The sequence below is a fragment of the Camelus bactrianus genome, chromosome 24 (assembly GCF_048773025.1).
Source record: "Camelus bactrianus isolate YW-2024 breed Bactrian camel chromosome 24, ASM4877302v1, whole genome shotgun sequence".
NCBI classification, from domain to species: domain Eukaryota; kingdom Metazoa; phylum Chordata; class Mammalia; order Artiodactyla; family Camelidae; genus Camelus; species Camelus bactrianus.
Genome location: NC_133562.1, coordinates 11,182,097 through 11,208,781, shown reverse-complemented (window position 1 = coordinate 11,208,781; position 26,685 = coordinate 11,182,097). Strand labels below are relative to the sequence as shown.

The 26,685-nt window shown below is 34.8% G+C and overlaps 1 protein-coding gene across 1 annotated transcript; it reads right to left on the bottom strand.

Annotated features, from left to right (window-relative positions):
- Positions 1-4,230: 4,230 nt before the first annotated feature.
- PSMA8 (proteasome 20S subunit alpha 8) lies at positions 4,231-24,160 on the bottom strand. Its single transcript, XM_010969028.3, has 7 exons — positions 23,956-24,160; positions 16,883-17,009; positions 11,708-11,832; positions 8,885-9,007; positions 7,062-7,181; positions 6,883-6,945; positions 4,231-4,855 (listed from the first exon to the last, which is right to left on the bottom strand). Exons 1-7 carry the CDS (start codon positions 24,055-24,057, stop codon positions 4,763-4,765), a joined length of 753 nt encoding a protein of 250 aa, XP_010967330.1. The 5' UTR covers positions 24,058-24,160; the 3' UTR covers positions 4,231-4,762.
- Positions 24,161-26,685: the final 2,525 nt, after the last annotated feature.

Genomic DNA, 26,685 nt, shown 5'->3' with positions numbered 1-26,685 from the left:
TAAATGGCCCACCCATTTTTCTGTTGCACTGTGTTTTTTATTCCTTTGAAACAACAGTACTTTATAAACTCCAGGCACACACCTTTTATCAGTTATATGTTACAAATGTCTTCTCCCATTTGTGGCCCATCTTTTCACTTTCTTTATGGTATCTTTTGATGTAGAGACACTTACATTTTCAGGTAGTTGAATTATCAATCTTTTCATTAAGTGTTAGCACTTTTTATATCTTGTTTAGATGAAAGTCTTTCTTAAAGATCTTTTCCTGTATTGTCTTCCAAAAGTTTCATCTTTTATGTTTAGGTTTTTAATTCATCTGAAATTGATTTTTTTAAATGGTGTGAAGTCAAGGTCCAATTTTTTCTTTTCAAATGGGTAACCAGTTGTCCTATCACCGGTTACAGAAGAGCTTATTCTTTACCCACTTAACTGCAATCTTAGCAACCATTACCAAGTATCCCAGTGAAGGTGGTTGTGTTTCTAGGCTTTTTATTGTCTTATTCTTAGTTTGCTTATTCCCTGTGCCAGTACAACTTCCCCCTAGGCAGCACCAGCATCTGCTCAAATGCCTTCTCTGATTTTCAGACTCCTTTTTGTTTTTGGCCTCTGGGGATTTCCTTTACTTCTTGTAACTTCAGTTATGCATTTAAAGGGATGTTTGTTAGATTTTATCCAGCATTTCTACACTTGTAGTGAGAGATTTTTTTTCAGACTGTCTAGTTAGTGATAATCTAACGATTGAAAGATGTTTGTGATCATCTCACCTTGAGGATATGAGGGGGAAAAGCACAAAGTGCTTGCATATTCCAAGTGACATTTTAAATAGCAATAATGATTGAGTATACTTTGGCTAAAACTTCACATTAAATAAAAAATCACTTTGTATAGGTCAGCAAAACCTGGTCTAATCTGGTCTAATGTGTCACTTAAGGCCAGTGTTTATTGATCTTCTATCTGAATGATGTACCCATTGATGTACGTGGGGTGTTAAAGTCCTCTACTATTATTGCATTATTGTCGGTTTACAATCTTAAAAAGTACAAAGCTGGGGGTATTACACTCCCTAATTTCAAACTAACTACAAAACTACATTCATCAAAACAGTATGCTACTGGCACAAAAACAGACACATAAATGAATGGAACAGAAAAGAAAGGCCAGAAATAAACCCACGCCTATTTGGGCAATTAATCTATGACAAAGGAGGCAAGAATACATAATGAAGAAAAGACACCCTCTTCAATAAAAGGTGTTGGGTAAACTAGACAACCACATGCAAAAGAATCCAACTGGACTACTGTCTCACACTACGCACAAAAAATAAATTCAAAATGGATTAAAGATTTAAACGTAAGACCTGAAACCATAAAACTTCTAGAAGGAAACATAGATAGTATTCTCTTTGACATTGGTATTTGTAATTTTTTTTTGTTGTTGGTATGTCTCTTCTGGCAAGAGAAGCAAAAGCAAACATAAATAAATGGAACCTAATCAAACTAAAAATCTCTTGTACAGCAAAGGAAGCTATCAACAAAATGAAAAAGGCTACCTACTGAATGGGAGAAGATATCTGAAAACACTATAACCCATTAGGGGTAAATTTATCCAAAATATACAAAGAACTCATACAACTAAACATCAAAAAACCAAAAAACCCAATTTTAAAAATGGGTAGAGGATCTGAATAAACATTTTCCCAAGGAAGACATACATACAGCCAAAAGGCACATGAAAAGATGCTCAAAATCACTAATCATCATGGAAATGCAAATCAAAACCACAATGAGATACCATTTCAAACCTGTAAGAATGGTTATTATCCAAAAGACAACGAATAACAAGTGTTGCCAAGAATGTAGAGAAAAGGGAACCCTTGTGTACTGATGGTGAGAATGTAAACTGGTGCAGCCACTATGGAAAACAGTATAGAGATTCTTCAAAAAATTAAAAAAAGAAGTACCTTATGATTCAGCAATTCCACTCCTGGGTACCTATCCTAAGAAAACAAAAACACTAATTAGAAAAGATATTCCCACCCCTATGCTCCCTGCAACATTATTTACAATAGCCAAGATATGGAAGCAATTGAAGTGCCCATCAATAGATGAATGGAAAATGTGGTACAATCAAAAAATGGGCAGAAGACCTAAACAGACATTTCTCCAGTGAAGACATACAGATGGCCAACAGGCACATGAAAAGATGCTCAATATCGCTAATGATCAGAGAAATGCAAATCAAAACTACAATGAGGTATCACCTCACAGCAGTCAGAATGGTCATCGTTAAAAAGTCCATAAATGATAAATGCTGGAGAGGGTAAGGAGAAAAGGGAACCCTTTTACACCGTTGGTGGGAATGTAGTTTGGTGCAGCCATTATGGAAAATAGTATGGAGATTCCTTAAAAAACTAAAAATAGACTTACCATATGATCCAGCAATTCCACTCTTGGGCATATATCTGGAGAGAACTCTAACTCAAAAAGATACATGCACCCCAACGTTCATAGCAACACTATTTATCATAGCCAAGATAATGGAAGCAACCTAAATGTCCACTGACAGACACACACACACACACACACACACACACACACACACACACACACACAATGGAATATTACTCAGACATAAAAAAGAATGAAATAATGCCATTTGCAGCAACATGGATGGACCCAGAGATTATCATACTAAGTGAAGTAAGTCAGACAGAGAAACACTTATATGTGGAATCTAAAGAATGATATAGGTGAATGTATTTACAAAACAGAAACAACTCACAGATACAGAAAACAAACTTATGGTTACCAAAGGGGAAAGGGGGAGGGGGCATAAATTAGGAGTTTGGGATTAGCAGATACAAACTACTATAAAATAAACAAGATCCTACTGTATACCACAGGGAACTATCCTCAGTATGTTATAGTAATCTATAATGAAAAAGAATTTATGTATATACATATGTATAACTGAATTATTATGCTGTATACCAGAAACTAATACATTGTAAATGAAATATACTTCAATAAAACTGAATAATAAAAAAATGAAAATGTGTGTATATATACACGTATGTATATATGTGTGTATGTATGCATTTATGTGTGTGTGTATATATATATAAATATATATAATGGAATATTAGCCATAAAAAGAATGAAATCTTGCCATTTGCAGTAACATGGATGGACCTATAGGGTATTATGCTAAGTGAAATAAATCAGAGAAAGACAAATACTATATGATTTTACTTATATGTAAAATCTAAAAACAAGAAATGAAAAATAACAAAGCAGGAACAGTTACAGATAAGGTGAGCAAACAGGTGGTTGGTTGTCAGAGGAGAGGGTGGTAGAGGAAGGAAATAAAAAGGTGAGGGAGATTAAGAGGTATAAACTTCCAGTTGCAAAATAAATGAGTCACTGGTATGAAATATACAGAATGAGGAATATAGTCAATAACTATGTAATATCTTTGTAGGGTGACACACTGTAACCAGACTCATGGTGATCAGTTTGAAATGGAGAGAAATATCAAATCACTATGTTGTAAAGCAGGAACTAACATAATACTGTAGATCAATTATACTTCAAAAATAAATAAACTCACTCAGTCATAGAAAGAGAGATCAGATTTATGGTTACCAGAGGCAGGGGTTAGAGGAAGGGGCAACTGGAAGAAGGCACTCAAAAAGGCATAAAATTCTAAGTTATAAGATAAATAAGGACTATGAATGTAATGTACAACATGGTAAATATAATTAACACTGCTGTATGTCTCTTTTCCCCAAGAAAAAATTGTTTCTATTTCCTTTCTTTTGTATATATATGTATATATATATATTTTTTTTAATTGAAGTATAGTCAGTTTATAATGTGTCAAATTCTGGTATATAGCATGATGCTTCAGTCATACATGCACATACATATATTAAACAATTTTCACCATGGGTTACTACTATTTCTTTAATTTTGTGTCTACATGAGGTGATGGATGTTCACTAAAATTTACGTGATAATCCCTTCATGATGTATATAAATCAAATCATTATGCTGTACTCCTTGAACTTACACAGTGCTCTATGTCAATTACATCTCAATAAAACTGGAAAAAAATAAAATGTACTAGAGGATGTACAAAGGTTAATGCCAATACTATGCAATTTTATATAAAGGACTTGAGCATCTGCATATTTTGTTATTCACGAGGGGAGCTGGAACAAATAGGCCTCGGATGCCAAGAGATGACTGTACTACAACTTATAAAACAACAAAGGTAAAATAAACATGACAAAATATTTAAAAATAAAGAAGGCTCTGACAAAATTGTGGCAATTTACCAACACAAGGATGTTTTTATCATTCATCTAGAAATGCAACCCAGTATTATATTCAGTTTATTTTGGAACAGCTATCTTTGACAGTCAACACTCAAATGGCACCAAATTATTAATTTTTTAAATTTAAGCTTGCACATATGAAAAAAGTAACATGCTGGGTAAGTTATAAAGTATAATCTCAGGCCTATGTAAAATTATGACTGCTTTCAACAATTTCTGAACTCTTTTTTTCAAAGAAAATCTTCACACTAATGTAAATTTGTCCATGTAACAGACTGAAGAAAGCTACAAATCTAAAATTCTCAAAACAACACATAACTACTAAATGTTATGTTGCAAATCAACTTATTTCCTGTAAAATTTCACTAAATAATTCTAAGGAGTACAACAAAACATTAAAATTCCCACTGCTTATCCAAAGAATTAAACAGTCTTCTTTGATTTCTTCCTCTCTGCTTCTTCCTTTTCCTTTTCTATTTCATTTACCTGTAATTCAATTTCTTTGGCACTAAACATCTGAAAAGAGAAAAAAATTTTAAAAAGCAAATTTCAATTACAGCAATAATCTCTAAATATTTAGAATGTGAAAGGAATCCAATTGTATTTTATACATTTATATTTTCAATTTGTAACTTTGTATCTTATAACTTCAAATATATAACGAAATATTTCAGAAGGTTCAAAAGCAACATACTTGTAACAATTATGGACAAAACCAGAACTCTATGACATTTCCACTACCATTGTGCTAAAACAGAAGCAGGGCCAATGTAATACTGCATTACATACCCTATATGTTCACATAACTCTGAAAACATTTTAACGCCAGGCTTATTCTATTCATGAGGAAACAACTCATTACTGAACTCCTACCTCTACCCTACTGTGTGGTTCTTGATAGGGTCTGTCTATTTTATCAGCTCATAGACTAGCCGAAGAAGTAGGAAAATGATGATTTACACTGTGCCTTGTTTACAACTCCCTCACTAAGTAGAAAGCACAAACAGCTTTTATATTATTTAAATCCATTTTATTTTATTTAAAATTAAAGATGGGAGCAACCTGCTCAAGGTCATACTGTTAAACAAATTTATCTGCTGAAGTTAAGCCCAGGTCTATCCAATTCCAAAACTCATGCCCTATTCACCACACAGCCTATTCTGAAGTATCATGTGGAAGGGTAGTGTAACTCCGCTGCCAGTATTTACCATCCTACCACTCATAAGTAAAAATATGTGTAAATCTGTGTTGTGTGTGTCTATGCAGCTGTCTACATATGTATGTGATGGGGCTGGAGAGGTGGCTCTGGACTCAGTGGTTCTGTGTACCTGCGGTGCTGGCACGTCTGTCCCTGTCTGTGGCAGCAGGGGTGAGAGCCCAGCCCCGATCCCATCTCCATCCTCTGCTCAGCACCCTGGTTATTTATGTGGAGCCATACAGGCACAGACCCAACCACCCTGTCCACATTTCTTTTATTCATTGAAATTTTGCTCCTGCTTGTCCGTGTGTCCTCATCCACTGGTGTCAAAACAATAATGACAACAACAGCAATACTGCCAAAAAACAAAAGCAAAGGGAAAAACTTCACTGCTCCACACAGCACTGATTTTAACACTATTTTCCCTTGAAATATTTTCTGTAAAACAAAGAAAAGGTATACATAAAACAACACTTTTTTAGTGCACTTTTCAGTTTCCCATGCAAGTGCTTTTGTACACTCTCAGCTAAAGAGAGCTAGCTGGCAAACCACAGTGTGCAGCTCTCCCTAATGAGTGACAGTGAACCACATTTCAAGTGCTCTTTACCAATGAGTCCTCTATCACAATGTTTGGAACAATTTATCACATTGTTCTGAACAATTAATTTTGTGGTCCAGTGGTTTTAACCCATAATGGTTGAAAAGGGGTGTACAAATAATAACGCTAGACCTGCCATAAAAAATATGGAAAGATCATCACACTAGGTATTAAAATGTAAGTCTTGCAGAAGCTCAAAGGCACTCAAAAGTGAAAAGTAGAAAAAAAAGATAAAACCAGTAGGCAATCAAGAAAGAGTGCTTCATTTTGACATAATGAAGGATAACATCATATTAGAAGCCTGGAGGGCCAACAATTATATAAATAGCAGCTGAATGACACTGGCTGGAACCGTATCTTGATTTCAGAAGATCTAAAAAGACAGAAGAGTAACTGTTCTCTACATTGTGCTAGAATGACTCTCCATAGGGCATATGCTACACTGACCCTGCATAGGACTAACTCAGCAGGGGTTCCTACTTATAACAACTATACTAAATGGGGTCGACCTATACAGAGATCTCAGTACCTCTAGGTCTTCACAAAGGGCTAGGGATAGATAACTGCTTGCAATAAGCACATACAAATTAGTGAATATTAGCCTATAGAAACAAAACAGAAGTCATCATAGTGTCAATGGAGCTAATGTATGTTTCAGGCTTATGATGAAGATTCACAGATGTCAACACATTAACTTTTGTCACCTTATACTACAGACTTTTTTTTCTTGTTAGGTTAATGACTTACCTTCAAAGGTTGGTTTCTTCTTATTATAGCAAGTTCAATGTTTTTTCCACCAGACTGGACAACCTAATGTAGAACAAATGCAATATCAGAATTACTTCAGGAAATTCTGTGTTCTAATAAGCAACTGAATGAATTAAAAAACCCACGTTTTTCTGAATATCCTTTATTAGATCACTTACTTCTAGCAAAGCTCGTATTGCTAATTTGATAGCTTCATTGTCATTTGCTATAGCATCTTCTGTGTAATTCTTTTCTAGAAATTCTCGGACAGTTTTAGCACTTCGACCTATTGCATTTGCCTTGAAAAATAGAAGACAATTATTAGTATCACTGCAATATGAACAAATTTATGGTTACTAAGTTTAGAGGGTTAGTTTACTCCAATATTTCTTAGCAAAATCTTATTAGAAAGTACAATATGTAGTATTACTAAAATGATAATAGAGCATACATGTGTGTCTGCACATGCGCACGCCATTCATACCCTCCTTACCTCCACCACATGTAATACCACACCACAGCAAAGCATACTTTCAGACCTAGATGATAAATGAAATCCCCAACAATTAAAAAGTACCATGATTTACCTAACTAACTGACTTTGAAATAAAAAGGAAATGGTTTTCTGTATAACCTCCAGGGAGCAACCAAATTAAAATGGAAAATTACATAAACTTGAACTGGGTTATGACATTGAAATGAAAGGTCACAACATTAATGATAAATGCAAATAGAAGATGACAGACTTAAAAATATTTAGAGAAAGACTGAGTGTAATAACTTGCTTTGTTTAGGAATTCGGGAGGCACAAGAAATCTAGTACCTGTAAAAGATTTCCAACTGGCAGAAAAAAAGTCTGGTATTTGCATCAGGTAAATTAATAGCTTCTGGTTAGCACTTAGATTGTCCAGGCAGCTTTCTAAGTTGTGTAGCTAATAACACAAGTATTCATATTTCTGGGCAGTTTAATCCACTTTTTTATTGGCCTGGTTAATTGGTCCATAAAACAGCATCTTTTGAATATAGTCGGCTCAAATCAAATCCTTTAGTTAATAGAGACTTAAAGATAAAGGCAGTATTTCCCATTAATTTATTTGGCTCTTAGTAATAGTAAAATAAATTTCATAAAGTTATTTAAAGCCTGAGTATTTAAACTTTAAATAAAGTCAAAATCACTTAGGTTCTATAGTGTAATTTTATTCTTATGTATGAGAATATACAAAATTTCACTTCTGGAAACTGCCACTAGTTTCCCTAGACCCTAGAATTTTGTATTAGATTTGAGTGCACCATTAAACAAAGTTAGTAGTTGGGTATTGAAATAAGAATAACAACTTATCCAGAAAACAAACTATATTCCAGGAATTAGGTGGATACAATTGTAATACACTAACACCTAAGTACAGATTCACAGTTTGGGGTGCTTTGATTCTCCTAGAGTAGAGGATGCATTAAAGATTTCAGTATGGGGTTTAAAAGTTCATTTAATTCTATTTTTTTTTCTTTTTTGGGGGGAGGGAGGTAATTAGGTTTATTTACTTTAACTTTTAGAGGAGGTACTGGGGATTGAATCCAGGATCTTGTGCATGCTAAGCATGTGCTCTACCACTTGAACTATATCCTCCCCCATAAAAGTTCATTTAATTCTTTATTAAGAGCAAAAAGACAATTTTTACTCAAAGCAGGCATCCATACGTGCAATACTAACACAGAAGAATGAACAACGAATAGAAACTGAGTATTTACATTACTTGGCCATTTATACACATTTAGGTTTGTCACATTTTTCAAAAGTGAGGAAAAGATGCTGTAATTAATAAAAAATGTTTCTCTAACATCAAAAACCATCATAGTTTCTGACTAGCTAAATCGTTAAAGTTTATACCACCATCAATATTTTAATACATCATCATCTTTTTATCACTTCCCTGAAAGTGATAGAGCATTTACACTGAGTACATTTACTCAACTTCTATAATATATTAACAAATTCATGACTCACCTTCCAAGCATGGTAAGTACCAGAGGGATCAGTCTGATACAGTCTTGGGATACCATCATCATCAAAACCTACGATTAAGGCAGAAATACCAAAAGGTCTTCGTCCATTGCTCTGAGTGTATTTCTGAAAAATAAAATGTTTTCATAACTACTTTCTATGAGCCCAAAGAAAGGATAACACTATTATTTATCAAGTAACAAATTCTAACAATAAGTAAAGTATTCCTGGCAAAATAATCTTCTTTATCAATTCGTATTCTCTATAACTTCAAGATCTTCTTCCTGATCTTTTCTGGACTAACTTCGATCCATAATGAAATTTTTAAGAAGTTAATGTACACAGTATGTAAAATACAATCGTAAGTTTGCTTATACATGGTCTTAAATTTGTTTTCTTGTTGCCTTATGTACATTTTGGTATCATAACTAGGCTGATCTTTTTGTTATAGCAGAGAACTGTGTACGTCACACCATTCTGGTTCCCAGTAAAGCTGATTTCAATGAGCGGTGCCTTGGAAGCCTGTCCTTGGTTTACTTTGAGGGACACTTTGTTACTATGATCATCAAATATTCTTACTTGACAATATTATTATCAAGTATATTCTGTTCATTATATACTAAGTTACCTTCACATAAAAACCCAACCAAGACATTCCTTCAGTCCTACGACAAGGAAATTGTTGTTTCTTTTGAAGAAAAAGCATGTTTTTCCCTCACTGACAATGGGGCACTGGAAACTAATTGTATTTCTTTCTTTAGTGCCAGGAACTTCCTAGATTTGTGGTCCAGGGAGAAGAATTCACACTAATTATGAGACTAGTGCCCCTAGAAGTTGTGCAAAGAGTCAGCCCTGGCAGAAAACTCAGGACTGCATTTGTAGGCAGCTGTAGGAACCGTATACAAGTCTGTGGCTTGAGACAACTTTATACTCTCTGTCTTCTTGGATTTGTCTATGTAACAATCTATTTTTTAATTTTAATTTTATTATATGTATTTTACAAGCCACTTTAAATTTTGAATGCCAGCTGGGCTATAACATAAAGTCTTAAAGAATAGGGTCTGTCTTAATTTCTCTGTATTTCCTAATGTTACTAGTTCATACTTAGATATGAAGTAGATGTTTTGTAACTATACCTTAGGGAAGAGATATTTTTACTTTACTTGCTTAACCACTTTTTCTAATGAAAAGGTAATACATGTACAAGCTTAAAATAATTTAAAAGTACAAAAGGTGTACATGAAAGATAATTCTCTTTTGTCCCAGAGGCTCAGGTCCTTCCCCAGTGGCAACCCTACTGTTACAGATTTATAATGTATATTTCAATTAAAGTTCTACACATAATAGCTTTTATATTTCCAAAAGAAAATATAAAAACCACAATTGGGAACCTTGTATACACAGTGCTCTGCACCTTGTTTTTTGGTAGGTAACTTTTTAATGACTGGGAAAATCAAAGCAAATAAAAATGAAAAGTAGAACAACATAAAAATGTTGAACTTTCTTGCAACATAAATTAAAAAATAGGATACTTTCTTATAAGTATGTAACCTAAAGCTTTAATATCTAGAATATATAGAATCTATAAAAAACCTCTACATAGACAAAGGGTAAAATCTATGCCAGAAAGTATTCCAAATCCTTTAAATGAACTAAATCATTTAATCCATACTGCAACTCAATAAACATTACTGTAATGTTCATTTTATGAATAAAAACATTAAGGCAAAACACACTAAACAGTTTGCCTAATGCACTAAAATAAGAATTAGCAAAGTTAGGATTCAGACCCCAAAATTCTGGCTCCTGGGGGCACATTCTTAACCACCAGAGTGACTGTCAAAAGGAAAGATAGTTTACACTAAGAGAAATGAAAATAGCAAACCAACATGTGGAAAAAAAATCGACCTCACCACTAATTATAAAATACAAATTAAAACAACTATTATAGTACTCTGTTACACTTATTTGCAAAATAAAAGAAAAATGAAAAACCCAATGCTCATGATTCTTCAGGGATGCATTTATGCATTGTTAGTTGCACAATAAAAATTCGTTCAATCTTTTTAGAAAGCAATTTAGCCACATATAACAAGAGTCTTAAAACTAATTACAATTTCTAATCTACTACTCCCATACTGAAAATGAATTTAACAATATAATTTTAAAAAGAAAAATGAAAGCTGTGACAAAGACACAGTAATGTTATTAAAAGTAATAAATTGAGAGAGAGAGAGAGAGAGAGGGAGAAAGAGAAAGAGAAGGGATAATGAAAGAAACTGGAAACAATCTAAATAATTACCAGATAGCAACAAGAAATAGTTACATAGTAAGAATGGTAAGTACAAGGACTATGTTAATATATATAAAGAATATAGAAAATTATAATAAATGAAAAATACTTGTACGCATCATGATTATATTTAATATCAAATCACGTAGCTACACATGGATTCAGAAGTCATATCTAAACCTCATTAGTTGTGCTTAGCTTTGTAACTGAAAGAATCACAGATATTAAACATTAAAAAATGTTTCTCACTACTGTATCTCCAGAAGTGTAGAAATGTCCTTAAAGGTTAGACTTTATGCTTTTTAAAAATTTAATATAATTACTAGAACTGATAATGACTGAGATTTCTAGTGATAAAATCAATCGATTCCATTGGAATAAGAACGTGAGTATGAAGTAAGTGTGAGAAAGAACAAGAGATTTAGTAGATTTAAAAGACTAAACGGTTGGAGTGACCGTAATATTCACATGATAGGACCCATAATGATGGAAAAGGAGAAAACGTGAAGAAATCTTTTGGAATACTGGCTTACCTGTTTTAAGGTTGCTATGAAGCGAGTTATATATTCTACAGTGACGGGGTCCTCAACTGTAAGCTTATGACTCTGACACTCCACACGGGCTCTATTTATTACTACTCGAGCATCAGCAGTCAGTCCTATAAAAGTAGTTGAAACATTATAGAAAAAGGATGACTTTTTTTCCTTGTCAAAAGGATTTTGGCCACCATGATATCTGTCTTACAACATCCTTTGTTTTTCCCAATACATATCTCTTAAAAACAATTTGTAAAATAGAGCACTACTCATCCTAACTCGATTTGTTACCTTCATTTGATCCATTATTTACTTCGTAAAGAAAATGGTTTTAAAGAATAATGTTTAAACACTAATGTTAAGTGAATTATTTCCCAAAGATCAAAATGGTTTAATTCATAGTAGTCGGTTTGGTTACTAGGTTTTATTAAATAAAAAAAAACCTCTGCAGTCATATTTTTAAAAACTTTTTTGAGAAGATGTCAATAGCAGACTGTTCAAAGGTTGACAGTCTATCCTGATTCCAGAACCAATATACCTTTTTTTCCCCCAATATACTTATTATCTAAACCATGAAGCTGCTGGATGTATGTCACCAATCCTAATTCCCCTACCCCCAACCGCCAACTGGAAAACAAAACAAAACAAAACATGAAGTAAACTGGATTTCTTCTTATGAAACTTCATTATCAAACATGTACCTACTGAATTCAATCTGCATTCAATATAACCATGACCTGTCACTTCACAGCTTTTTGTCCAAGATTAAGAGTTTGAAAATCAAGAATGTTAAAACAGAAAAAAAAACCACTTCATCTTGCTTTTATCATACCAAAATATCATGTGATTAATTTTCAGCACTTCTAAAAGGAGATAGAATGTGTTTATATCAAAAGAAAAACAAACTGACCAAAAACTTAACAGATTTTGATGGTTGCAAACACTTCTATTAAAGACTTCTTTAGTATTTGACTTTTCCATCACCATTTTCTTTCTCCACTCTTAATACTACATTGCCCAAAAAATTCATTCACAAAATCTGACACAGCTATTTCTCACATAACCATCAGTCTTTTGCAGTCACAATCTCTTGTTTATTATGATAAAATACATGCAACATAAAATTGACCATTTTAACCATTTTAAGTGTATAAGTTCAGTGGAATTAAGTACATTGACACTTTTGGGAAATCACCACCATCCATCTATAGTACTTTTAACTTTCCAAACTGACACTCTGAAGCCATTAAACAGCAGCTTCCCATTCCCCCTCCCTCACAGCCCCTGGCTACCACCATTATACTTTCTGTCCCTATGAATGTGACTACTCTAGGTATCTCATGTAACTGGAATCAAACAGTAATTGTCCTATTGTGACTGCTTATTTTACTTAGCATAGTGTCTTTTAAGGTTAATTCATGTTGCAGTATGTCAGAATTTCCTTACTTTTAAAGGCTGAATTATATTCAATTGTATGTATACAGCACATGTTGTTCATCCATCCAACCAGAGATGGTTGTTTCCATATTCTGGCTACTGTGAATAATGCTGGCTAATGGAATAACATGGGTGTACAAATACCTGTTTGAGTCCCTGCTTTCAGTTCTTTGGGGTCTATATCCAGATGTGGTATTACTGGATCATACAGCAATTCTATGTTTAATTTTTTATTGAACTACCATATTGTTTTCAAAAGTGACTGTTCCAGAGTTTGATGATAATACTTGCTACAAAAAAAAAAAAGGGGGACTGTTCCATTTTATATTCTCACCAACAGTGCACAAGGGTTAAAATTTTTCCACATTCTTGCCTGTACTTGTTATTTTGTTTGTTTCTTTGTTAATAGCCATCCTAATGTGTGTGACATGATATTTCATTGTGGTTTTGATTTGCATTTCCCTAATGATTAGTGATGCTGAGCATCTTTTCATTTGCTTATTGACCATTTTTATATCCTCTCTGGAAAAACATCCATTTAAAGTCTTTGCTTATTTTTGAATTGGGTTGTTTCCTTTTTTGTTGTTGTTAAATGTTCATTATATATATATTCTGGCCATTAATCCTTTATCAGATGATTTTACAAATATTTTCTCCCATTCCATGGATTGCCTTCTCACCCTGTTAACTGTGTCCTTTGATGCATTACAGTTTTTATTTTGAGATAGACTTATTTATTTATTTATTTATCCTCTGATTTTGGTGTCCTATCCAAGAAGTCACTGCCAAATCCAATCTCATGAAGCTTTTGCCTGCCCTTTGTTTTCTTCTAAGAGTTTTAAAGTTTTAGGTCTTATGTTTAAGTTTTTAATCCATTTTGAGTTAATTTTCACATGTTATTAGGTTAAGGTTCTACTTCATTCATTTGCATGTGGATATCCAGTTTCCCCAGCACCACTTGTTGAAAAGTATTTTCTTTGCCCCCATTGAATGTTTCAGTATCCCTGTCAAAAATTGACCACATATTTAAGGATTATTTCTGGGCTCTCTGTTCTAATCCACTGGTCTATGTGTGTTTCTTTATGTTACTACTACACAGTTCTGATTACAGTAGCTTTGTAGTTAGTTTTGAAACCAGGAAGAGTAAGTTATCCAGATTTGGTCTTTTTCAAGACTGCTTTTGCAATTCAGGATTTCTTGTGATTCCATATGAATTTTAGGATGGATTTTCCTATTTTTGCAAAAAAAAGTAATAGGGATTTTGACAGGGATTGCATTAAATCTGTAGATTGCTTTGGGTAGAACTGGTATCTTAACAATATTAAGCCTTCTAATCCATGAACAGGGAATGTCTTTCCATACATATGTCTTCTTAATTTCTTTCAGCAATGTTTTATAGTTTTCAGGGGACAAGTCTTTCTAGTTTCTCATTTCCCTTAATTTACTTTTTCAGATTGTTCAGTATAAAAACACAACATTTTTGTGTGTTGATTTTGCACAAACTTTGCACAACTTTGTTTGATTCAATTATTATCCCTAATACTTGCTTTGTGTAGAATCTTTAGGATTTTCTACAGTCAGGACCATGCTGTATATGAAGAGAGATAATGTTACCTCTTTCTTTCCACTTTGGATGCCTTTTTTTTTTTCCTTCTTGCCTAACTGCTCTGGCTAGAACTTTCATTACTATGCTAAACAGAAGTGGAAAAGCAGATATCCTTTTCTTATTCTTGATCTTAGTGGAAAAGCTTTCAGTCTTTCATCATTGAATATGACTGTTATTTGCTATGGACTCTTCATATATGATCTTTCTTATGTTGAGGTAATTTCCTTCTACAACTAGTTGGTTGAGTATTTTTTTATCATGAAAGGATGTTGAATTTTGTCAAATGTTTTTTTTCTGAATCAACTGAGATGACCACGTAGTTTTTCCTCATAATATTAACATGGTATATACGCTGGTAGATTTTCATATGTTGAACTATCTTTGCATTCCAGGAATAAATTCCACTTGGTCACGATGTATAATCCTTTTAATATGCTGAATTTGGTTTACTAGTATTCTTTGTTTAGGATTTTTATATCAATATTTATAAAGGATATTGATCTGTAGTTTTCTTGTGGTGTCTTTGTCTGGTTTTAGTATCAGGGTAATGCTGGCCTCACAGAATGAGGTTGGAAGTGTTCTTTCTTCAATTTTTTGGAAGAGTCTGAGAAGTATTGGTACTAATTCTTTGAATGTTTGGTAAAATTTACCAGTAAAAATATCTGGTCCTAAACTCTTCTTAACTGGGAGGTTTTGGATTACTGATTCACTGTTTACTCAACATATATCTGTTGAGATTTTCTATTTCTTCTTGAGTAACTTCAAGTAATCTGTATATTTCAAGGAATTTATCCATTTATCTCATTTGCTGGTATCTGATTGTTCATAATACTTTCTTATAATCCTTTTTATTTCTGTAAAATCATTAGTAATGTCCCCCTTTTCATGTCTGATTTTAGCTGAGTCTTCTTTTACTCTTAGTCCATGTAGCTAAAGGCTTGTAAATTTTGCTATACAGAGGCAAATAAACACATGAAAATATGTTCAAAATCATTAGCCATGAGACAAATGCAAATTAAACCCACAACGAGATTTCACTACACACGTAAACAAATGTCTAAAATAAAAAACAGTAACAACACCAAATATCAATAAGGATGCAGAGAAAATGAATCATTCATTGCTAGAAAGAATATAAAGTCGTACAGCCTCTCTGGAACAAATTTGGCACTCTTTTATTAAACTTAACATGCAGTATCATATGATCCAAAAATTGTACTCAAGCATTTTCCCAGAAAAATGAAAACCTACGTTCACACAAAAATTTGTACACAAATGTTCACACCAGCTTTATCTATAAAAGGCAAAAACTGGAAACAATTCAAATATCCTTTAACTGATGCGTTGTTAACAAAATGTGGTATATCTCATACCACAGAATACTATTCAGCAATAAATAACAATGGACTACTGATACATGCAGTAACTTTGATGGACTGCAAGAGAATTATATTGAACAAGAAAAACCAATATGAAGAGGTTATATGCCCTGTGATCCTATTCATATAACGTTTTCATGCAAAGTTACAGAGATGGAGAATAGATTAGTAGTCGCCAAATGTCAGAAACAAGAAGGAGGAATAGCATGATGCAGCCTTGTGGTGACTGAAAAGCTGCATATCTCAATTTTGGTGATGGCTACATGAACGTACACAATCAGTCTACTAAACGTAAACTCTCACACAGGTGCACACAAATCAATTCATGCAGAACTGGTGAAATCCGAATAAACTCTGTGGTTTGTGCCAATCTCAACTTACTGGTTTTTAAAGATGTTACCATTGGAGGTCACTGGCTAACAAGTAAAGGGGACTTCCCTGTGTTTTTTTGTAACTTTCTGAGTATAATTATTTCAAAGTAAAAAGGTTAAAAAGAAAACAGGGAGAAAGTTATAATTAGGGTAATATGTACCTTTTAACATTTATGTTTTAGTAAAGCTCATTATCAGAAATCCTGGCTTACAGAACTGTGACTTCCCAGAAAAGATAAGGCATACTATTTGTGTTTAATAAGCAATGCAGTATAACTCTATATGTTATACAGATATAGCATAATAGCTATCGTGAGGCCAAATGCATTACCCTACTGCACCAAGATACTCTGTATCATTACTGTAGGTTGCAAAGTACCTGCAAAAGCCATGCAGACATGGTCATCAAGGGCACAAATTTTCCTCACAGTTCTTTCATCTTGAAGCTTGGCAACAGATTTTTTTTCAACGCCGAGCACAACTATATTAGTGCCTCGAATTCCAACCTGTTATGTCATTAAAAAAATAGTGAGTTGTCAGTTTTAACACAAAAATCAAATTATTCTAACACACAGCTTACAAAAAAGGCTTTTTCTTTAGCCTTCAATAAAAATGAGAAAAGCAGATTTCTAAGAAAACAGATGCATACAGGCTTACTGGAAGTCCATTCCCCAAACTCAAAGCAAAGATGACAAATAGATACAAATTAGAAGAAGATACCACCAATACTGAAGCTACATAAGTGTCCTAATCTCATACAATACAGCTAAAGAAGTACTATCTAAATATAGAACAATTTTAACCAAAATGAAAGAAGATGCTGAGAATACACGCGGCTTCCTTGCAGAATGGGCAGTACCAGTACTGGTGGTAGCAGAAGTAGTACAGAAAGTCAGTAGACAGACTTCTGAAAGCTCTTTCATGTTTCTCACAGTTTGGAGGGATGAGGATCAGGGGCCATAAACAGCCAAGAGAAAAGACTGAATGCCCTCGTGCTAGGTCAGTGATAAACAGAACCTCAACTCAAACATGAATATGGCAAGAAGAATCACTATTGCTCCTCCCTCCATTTCTCCCCTTGGGAAGGAAGTAGGAAAAAGTCTGATGAATAATGTATAAGAGTAGTAGTTCTCAGACAGGGACTTCTGGGGGAATCTGACTATTTTCTCAGGGGTTCAAGAGAAATCTATGAGAATTTTAATTCTGTATAAAATGGTAATCTAAATACTTTGAGAGGCATTAGTGTTTTATGATTGCCTTGTGACTAAATGTGAAATTAGTAGTTTTATACAACATAAGTAGGCAAAAAGGTGTGCTTGAATTAGTATTATTGAAGTAAAAATACAGAACAAGTTAAATATATAGAATTTGACCTGGGATTACATCCTTCAATTAAATAAAATACAGACAATTTATCAAGGCTTTTACTCTTATTGTTCCCTCACTTCAAGTCTGTCAGTTTATCCCACAGTCCTTCTCTTACTATCCTGTCTAAAACCAGCAACCCTCCCTCCACATCCCATCCTTACCTAATAAGCACGTGTTGAACTTTATGCCCTACAGAGAATATGCCTTTCTATCAAGCCATGGGATATTATAACAATTTAACATATGTTAGGACTCAAAGAAAATCTCAGTATTCCCCCAAATTGAAATAAATCAAATTAAATTCACTGATCACAAGACAACATAATAATTTTTATAACTCTCATCTAAACAATTTTTGACTGGATAAAGTAAATAAAACTGTTAACACAGACTATTTAGAAAATGTTTATAATAAACCCTAATATCAAAGTGTCTTGATGTGAGGAAGATATAGCTCATTGGTAGAGTGCAGGCTTAGCATGCACGAGGTCCTGGGTACAATCTCCAGTGACTGTTAAAAAAAAAAAAGTAAATAAATAAATAAACCTAATTACCCTCCTCTTCAAAAAATAAATACAATAAGACAAATACAAAAAAAAAAAAGCCCCACACTAAAACAAAGCAAAACAAAACAAAACAAACAAAGTCTCTTGGATGTGGACAAAATTATGCTCAGAAGAGAATTCATAATCTCACTTTATAAAACAAATAAAATTAAGAATTCATTCAAGAAAGTCAAAAAGGAATAAAAATATTATGTTAAACTTAAGGGGCAAAATAAGGCAAAAGCAGAAATTAATGGTTAGGGGGAAAATAATACAATTGGTAAATAATACCAAGTTTTTATTTTTAAAGAAATGATTAAAACCAGTTATCTTAGTTACTAAAGCCAAGAGAGGGAAAGAATAAAATAAATATATGTAAGTGTGAAAAAGTAGGAATTTAAAAATTCTAACTCTAATAAATTTAAAAACCTGCCTGAAGAAGATGACAGATCAGAAAAATTTTAAACTGCCCATACTTACACAAGAAAAGATAGAAGACTCACTCTCATTAACAAATATGGGATAATTTCAGAAAAGAACTATTCCTTAAAAGCAAGTGTCAGACCTAGAAGGTTCATGGATTAATCTAATCTTCTGTGATATTTAAATCATTCTATGGGGCAGATCAAAATTGAAATGCTTCTAATTGTTTTGGGGAAAGCTATGTAACAATGTTAATATCTGGTGAAAAGTACCAATAATTTTCACTTAGGAAACGTAATGCCAAAAATTCAAAAAGATACTCATAAATAGAATCCAGAGGTACAGAAAAACAACAATATACCATAAACAGTATGGTTCATTCCAGGAATTTTAGGAACATCAATAAAAGTAACTCTTTTAATATAAATGTTATTTATATTGGATATACTGGATAGTGGAGATCTGTTATTTTTGGCCTTCCTCCCATAACAGCAGCACTTCAATTGTTCTTGGAGAAATACCAGTCTTTAGGTGGGGCTGTAATGTAACCCCCAGGCTAGCCAAACGGTAAATCCTTGAAGTTTTACTGGCAGTGTTTGGAGCCAAGATAATCCCTTCTGTAGTACCTAGAGCTGGGAGCCTGGAGCCTCCAGCTACTTAGGAGGCACCACTAAGAGATGTCATGTCTGAGGGTGAAAGTAATATGGACAGGAAGCAAGAGGTAGAAAGGGAGAGAGGAGAGAAAGGGAGAGGGAGCAAGAGACACACCAGTCCTGCTGACATTTAATGCCCTAGCAGCCACACAGGTGAACCTAAAAGCAAGGTTTACCACTGCTCCCTTTGGGCACTCGGTTCAATAGATTTGCTTTTTTGCTTAAATTAGTTTGAGTTGGATTTCTGATACCTGCAACTGAAATAGTCCTAACTGAAACAATTAAACAGTAAAAATAAAAAGTAAATGATGGGGGAAAGGGTATAGCACAGTGGTAGAGTGCACATTTAGCAGGCATGAGGTCCTGGGTTCAATCTCCAATACCCCTATTAAATAAATAAATAAATAAACAAATAAATAAACCTAACTCCCTCAAACAAAAAGAATTTTTTTTTAAAAAAGGAAAAAAAGTAAATGATGAAACTACAAAGACATGATAAAATTCAACATTCATATCTAAATTTAAAAAATAACACTAGAAAAGCAGGAAGATCATTTGTGAAGACTATTTCACAACTTGTTAAAAGTATCACAAACCAGTAGCCATAATAACATATATCACCATCCATTCAACCGTTCAATCCGAAAACCTGGTTGTCATCCTTCCCCTACCACCACTCTATTAAAAGCAGCCACATTCTCCTGCCTGGACTACTGCATAGCCTAATAGGTTTTCCAGTTTCTTCTCTTGCTCCCCACCTCTCGTACCCTCCTTCCTACATCCTCCTTGCTCCTCGTAACCCCACGTAGTCTCCACAAAGCTGTCAGCATGAGCATTGGAAAACATCAATAGGGTCAGATTACCCTCTGGTTGAACACCCTTCCACTGCACTTAGAAACTTTTTTCAAACTCCTTAGTCTTGCCTGTAGAGCTGGGCATGATCCAGCTCCGGCTACTTCTCCAATATGCCATTGCTATTAATCATGCACCAGCTACACTACCTTCTTTCAAGGCTTTCTCAAACACACTTCTCTTTCCGTCCTCTGAGCCTTCACATGTTGTATTCCCTCTGCCTGGAATGCGTCTCTTTTTATTTCAGGTCTCAATTTAAATCTCACCCTTTCAGGGATTCCTGTATGGTCTCTCTGCTACCAGTTCTTGATTTCATCCAATCCACTGACCACAATGCAGTCTGCGAAATCTCTTAAAAATAAAAATATGAAGAAAAAAGAAAATAAAATCTGAATGTGTCATTCCTCTACTTAAAACTTGTATTAGTAGGGAACATTTCTCACTGGGCAAATCAAGACAGCACAGAGCTGGACCTAGGACAGAAGGACTGAGGTATTATAGTATTTACTTTTGCACATTGGCCTTCTGCTCTCTTAACGCAGAGAGACTTTATCTGTACAGGAAAAAAGACAGCCTTCAGCAACCTTAGACTCACATCCCAACAACTCTCCCAGAGGAAAAAACCTACCACTATCTCTGGCTAGCAAAGTCCTAACGATGGACTTACATTGGCTAGGTTTGGGTCACATGCTCATCACTATGTCCAGGAGGACAGAAACTATGAGTGATTCTGCCTGGTCATGTGAGTACCTCTGTGGTGGGACAGATACAGTCTGTTACTAGAAAGAGAAAACAGCAACAGCCACATCAAAACCCTTCAGGGTCTCTTATTCCCTTAAAAGCATTCCATGATCTGGCTCCCGTTTCTAGCTTTGACTCTTCCCACTTTTCCATTGCTTCAGCAATTCTGAATGCCTTCAAGTTTGTACACCGTAGTTGTCTTTTCCTGCTTGGTCTTGATATCTATGTTACGGATAGATAATTAACATATGAATATTTTGGAATAAATTGCATGGTGCAATGGAAAGAGCAGAGAGAAAAATTTAACTGAGAATATGGGATCCTTCACTTTCCAGCTGGGTACCTTCACCAAGCTATGAAAGCTTCTGAATCATTAAAAAGGGGATTAAATACCATTCTTAACTTTAGCTAAGGTACATGAAACACTTGGTACAAAATAAGTATTACTTAAATGGTAGTTTACTTCTTTCCTAGCCCCTCCACAGTGTATCACGTAGTAGAAATACAAAAGGAATTACACCATCCAGATTCTCAAAATCCTACTATCTAGTTGGTGTGAGAAGTCTACTAAGCATATCTGAAGTTAAAGAGAATATGAGGCCAAACAGTAAATACTATCCACTGCTCTGTGGTAGAGATGATAAATTTAGAAAAAAGAGATCCATAGTGACTGGAGGGGATCAGACAGCTCCACAAAGAGGGCGAAATGTGCAGTCTTAGAGGATAAGTAAGATGGAGAGTGAGAGAGACATGTTGTCTCCTCTCCCTACCTTAGGGGGCACAAACATATATTGGTAAAACCATGAAGCTGCCCCCTTAGTTAAAGAGGGTGGATGTGGATCATGGAAGACTTTGATGGCCAGACTGTGGAGCTGAGATTTGATAAAGTAGAAAATACGGAGCTAATAACAGTTTGGGGTCAGGAAAAGGACAGAGTGAAGAATGATAATAAATCTTATCTTTTTCATGGGAATATTGTGAAGGATGTATTTTTTTCTTCCTTAAAAAGAAAAGTATTACCTCTCCAAAATGTTATTCAAACATCTTTTTCATTTAAATAAAAGGGAACTAAAACAAAAAGAAAACAGGCCTCTTGCCTCACTTCATGCTGTAAGATAATCATCAAGAAGAAAGCAGAAGCCAAGGCCTCTAATTGTGGCTCACATAACTTTTTGTATTACTATAATATCGCCACTACATACTGGTTAAAACTGGCCCAACTCAGCTTCTTTATAACTCATCATATCAACTGTCACTTAGACAAACATTCCATTATATATTTTAATGAACAAGTGTCATTATAAACTTTACCTCATGTAAAAGGTCATAGCACCCTCCAGGAAACACAATGAATAACTCCATACAAAGATGCAAATTATAATTTCAGAATCCTGAGACAAAACTGTCTCACCCTTCCAGTGTATCTTTAAAAATGCCCACTATAGGTATTTTTATATCCTTACCCTTTTACAGCTCATTACAAAGGAACTATCAATCAGTTCTATAGCATTCTTAAAACATTGTAAATAGCCATGTGGTTTCTTATTACACCTCAGTCTTCTCCCATTACTCCCTTTATTTTAGGCTCTAAAACTTGGGCATTATTTTCTAACCATATGCTTCATGCCATGCTGGGGATTATATAACTTTTTGTTTTTATCAAAATGGTACCCTTTTGGTTTAAGCTACATCAGGCTTTTCTTAAATTTACAATTCTAAAAAAAATTACTTACAAAACAGAAGTAAAACTAGAGGGTCCAATTAAATAGAAAAATACTTTAAAAAATGATGGTAAGGTTCTTTCTAATTTTTTTTACCACTTTACATTTGATAGATTTATAATAAAAGTGAATTATTTCCTTCCATAACTAAGTTGGTATGAAAAGCAAGAGAAAATACAGTCTTACAAATGAACTGTGTATTCTCATAGCTAGTGTCTGAATTTCAAACATGCACAATACACATGCTCATGAAATTTGAAAGCTTTTAAAAAATCGGATTCTTCTGAATTCAAAGGCTAGAATTTGGAAGGTTGGGGTAATAGATCTTTGGTCTTCAGATCATTTTTCTCCTTTTATAAATCACTAAGATTATTGAATATAATTAAAATTTGGCAAGAGTATTACTACTACCCTTGAGTATTTTAAAGTTTTTCAGAAATGCGGATATTTAAAGGAGGATATAAGCTCTCAAGAAATTTCAGTATTATTTAAAAACCAAAGAAAAAGATGTGGAAAGTGGCAAGAGTGAAGATTCTTGGGGCCAAACACTCGGGAGCAAATTTTTGGACAATTATTTCTAACAGGTTGAAGTGTTTGAGTGGACTAGCATTTTCAACTGTTTCCTCAACAAAGATTTACTTTTACATCAATTTAGACCATATTTCAGTAACAGCCATGATCAATTTTTAATTTTACTGTAACTGTTATCAAACAACAGCTCCCCAAAGAAGAAACTTTCCCGTGTGTCTGCCAAATCCCGAGGAAGTGGGCCGTGTGCATTCAGCATTCAGCATTCAGGTAAGCTGTCAGAGGCTAAAAGAAGTGTTTTGGTTCCTTACTGTCAGACACAGCATTCATATCTCTTGTGGAGTCAAGGCTACAACACACAGATACATACACTCCCAGTTAAGCTGCTATGACGATTGTTAAAGGCAGTTGCACGACAGAAACTTATCTACCAACTTTTAACTCCGCCCCTTCCAGGCCAAATTTCAGAAACAGCATCTCCTTCAAAAAATTGAAGGAAGCAGTTTTCACAAGTGGGAGACTCGTCTCCTGTTCCCCTCAGCTGTGGGCTGAGCAGGCGGGTAACAAGGACCTGACAACGGGCGGGGGGTGGAGGGGGCGGTCAAGAAATTGCTAGCTCACCGCTGTGGATCCTTTCTTCACCGCTTCCTGGGCATATTCCACTTGGAACAGGTGTCCGTCTGGGGAGAAGACAGTGATGGCCCGGTCGTACCGAGACGCCATCGCGCAGGGCTACAGCGATTCCCGCTGTGCGTCGCACGCCACCAACCTCCAGGCCGTGGGCACGGGGGTCGCGCCTGGGGCTACGCACAACCCGGAAGTGCTTGCGCACGCTCCTCAAGGCGCCGCAGGAAGTGTCGTGTCCTTCTTCGCCGGTGCTTCAGGAGTCCACGTGCCCATCCGCTGCTGCGAGGCTGTGTCTATGAGCTGGCCGTGTTCCTCCGCTACCCTTAGGGCCTGGCGCCTGTGTCCTACTTCTCTCACCCTGGTGTTGCCCCAGCGGGTGGGGTTATAAAAATGACCTCAAAGTTAGTGCTTAACAGCGAGAACTTCAAGATCAGACAGTTTTGTTTTCCCAAACCTGTTACAGAACCAGTGGTAAGTTAATTTTCCACCTCTTCCTTTTGGCTTCAAATTCTAAATTTTCTTCTATCTCCCACTCTTCCTCTCCCTCTCTTGTTATCTTATGTTGTTTTAACCCGAGGAAAGAAATGGTAACTTACGAGTTTTCATTGTTCCTTGAGATAGATAGATAGATAGATAGATAGATAGATAGATAGATAGATAGATAGATAGAATCATGATGGAAGTAGAGCAAATGAGCAAATAGTCCATCAAACTAATGCTAATAATAGGAATTAAGATAATACTATTTTAATAAAAGACTTTTTTTAAAGGCCCAAATTATACCATTTGAAAAGTATCTGCAAATTTAACTATGCTAGAAAGTCTGTATAACCTGGTACAACATTACTACCTGTGTAAAAATTGGTAGCAAAATGGTGCTCTGAGGGTTACTGTGTTTACAGGTACAAATAACTTAAAATGGTGCATAGTGGATAGTAATAGCCAGGTAAGTTTAAATATTATTATTATTATTTTCCATTGAATTATCTTGTCATCTATATTAGTTCCCTATGGCTGCTGATAAATTACCACAAACTTGATGGCTTAAAATAACAGAAATGTATTCTCTGCACAATAATATTATGCTATTATTTTTCTTTTATAGAAAACATACAATAAATATGATTGATAGGTTAGCTTAATATGTAATTAGGACAGTAGTTCATAACATATTGAATAACATTGATATTTTAGAGCACACTGCATAATTCAACCATAAATGTTAGACGGGGAAAAAACATTGTATTAGCTTCCTATTGCTGCTTGAACAAATTATCACAAACTTAATAGCTTAAAACAACACACATTTTTCACTTTGCAGTTTTGGAGGCCAGATGTCCAAAATAGGCCTCACTGGGCTGTACTTAAGGTGTTAGCAGGGATTGTCCCTTCTGGAGGGTCTAGGGGAGAATCTGCTTCCTTGCCTTTTCCAGCATCTTAGAGCCACCCGAGTTCCTTGGCTCATGATCCCCTTCTATACTCAAAGCCAGCAACGGCCTGTCAAGTCTTTCTCAAGGTGCCATCTCTCTGGTTACGATTCTTCAACCTCACTGTTTTCTGTTTAGGGATATCTGAGATTATACTGGGCTCACTCAAATAATCCAAGTTAATCTTCATGTTTTAAGGTCAGCTGGTTGGCCTCCTTTATTCCATCTGGAACCTTAATTCCACAGTGCGATGAAAGCTATCATCTTCATAGGTTCTGAGGATTGGGGGGTAGTCATCTTTGTGGGGATGAAATTATTCTGCCTACCTCACCCATTCATAGGGAACTTAGTTAACAATTCATAGGGAAATTAGCATATTATAATCATTTCTATAAATTGTGAAGTAGTTTAAGAGCAGTTATTATATTCTTTTACTAAAGGCAGAGTAATTGCACATCAGTCAGAGAACATGAAAAAGTAAAATGTGATCTCTAAATAATGTCCAGAAAATATCTCAAGGTTAGACTGCACTATCAGGTATTTTCAATCATTCCTAGTCTTAAAGCATGTATTTCTCTCCTTAGATTATTAAGTACAAATCTTTTAGTAATTTGTAATGTCACATGTTTCTTACCTGTTAAAATTGGGGCATTCTTAAGAATCTAATGTAAGACTATCACTTAGCACAGTGGCTTTGCATAATAAATGCTCACTAAGTAATTAAACATCTTGTTATTTCTAATAGCTTTTTAGATAGAGAGGCTGTTTTGCAGAAAGATGAATGACATATGGAATGTGCTGTTGGGTATCATGCCATAGGTGGAAGAACTAGGAACTCCAGACTCTAGCATTTGCCAAAATAGTGAGTTAAGATTGCATAGAGCTTCACATAGAAACTAATTTTTTGAAGCAATACTTTTTTTGTAACATTAAACCCCCAAATATAATTGCTTCATCTCCTCCTTAATTCATTCTCTGTTTGATATTGTAAGAGTTGGAAATGCGCCAGAGAGGCTAAGTTATAGTTGACTTGGAATGAAATCTTCTGGAGTATTGAAAAGAGAATGTTTTATGGAGAATTGGTAAAGGTGATTTTTTTCTTGCCTAGAATAATTATATATATATATAGATGGATGCTGTTCTCCTTATGGTCTTGAAATCTGTGGAAGCCACAACTCAGAATGACTCATCAAATGCCATAGTGACAGTGAGCAGAAATATTTTGAAAGATATTACCTGAGGGGTTTTGCTCTGGGCCCAATTACAACCAGACAGGCTTGGTCTCTGCCTTCTCAAT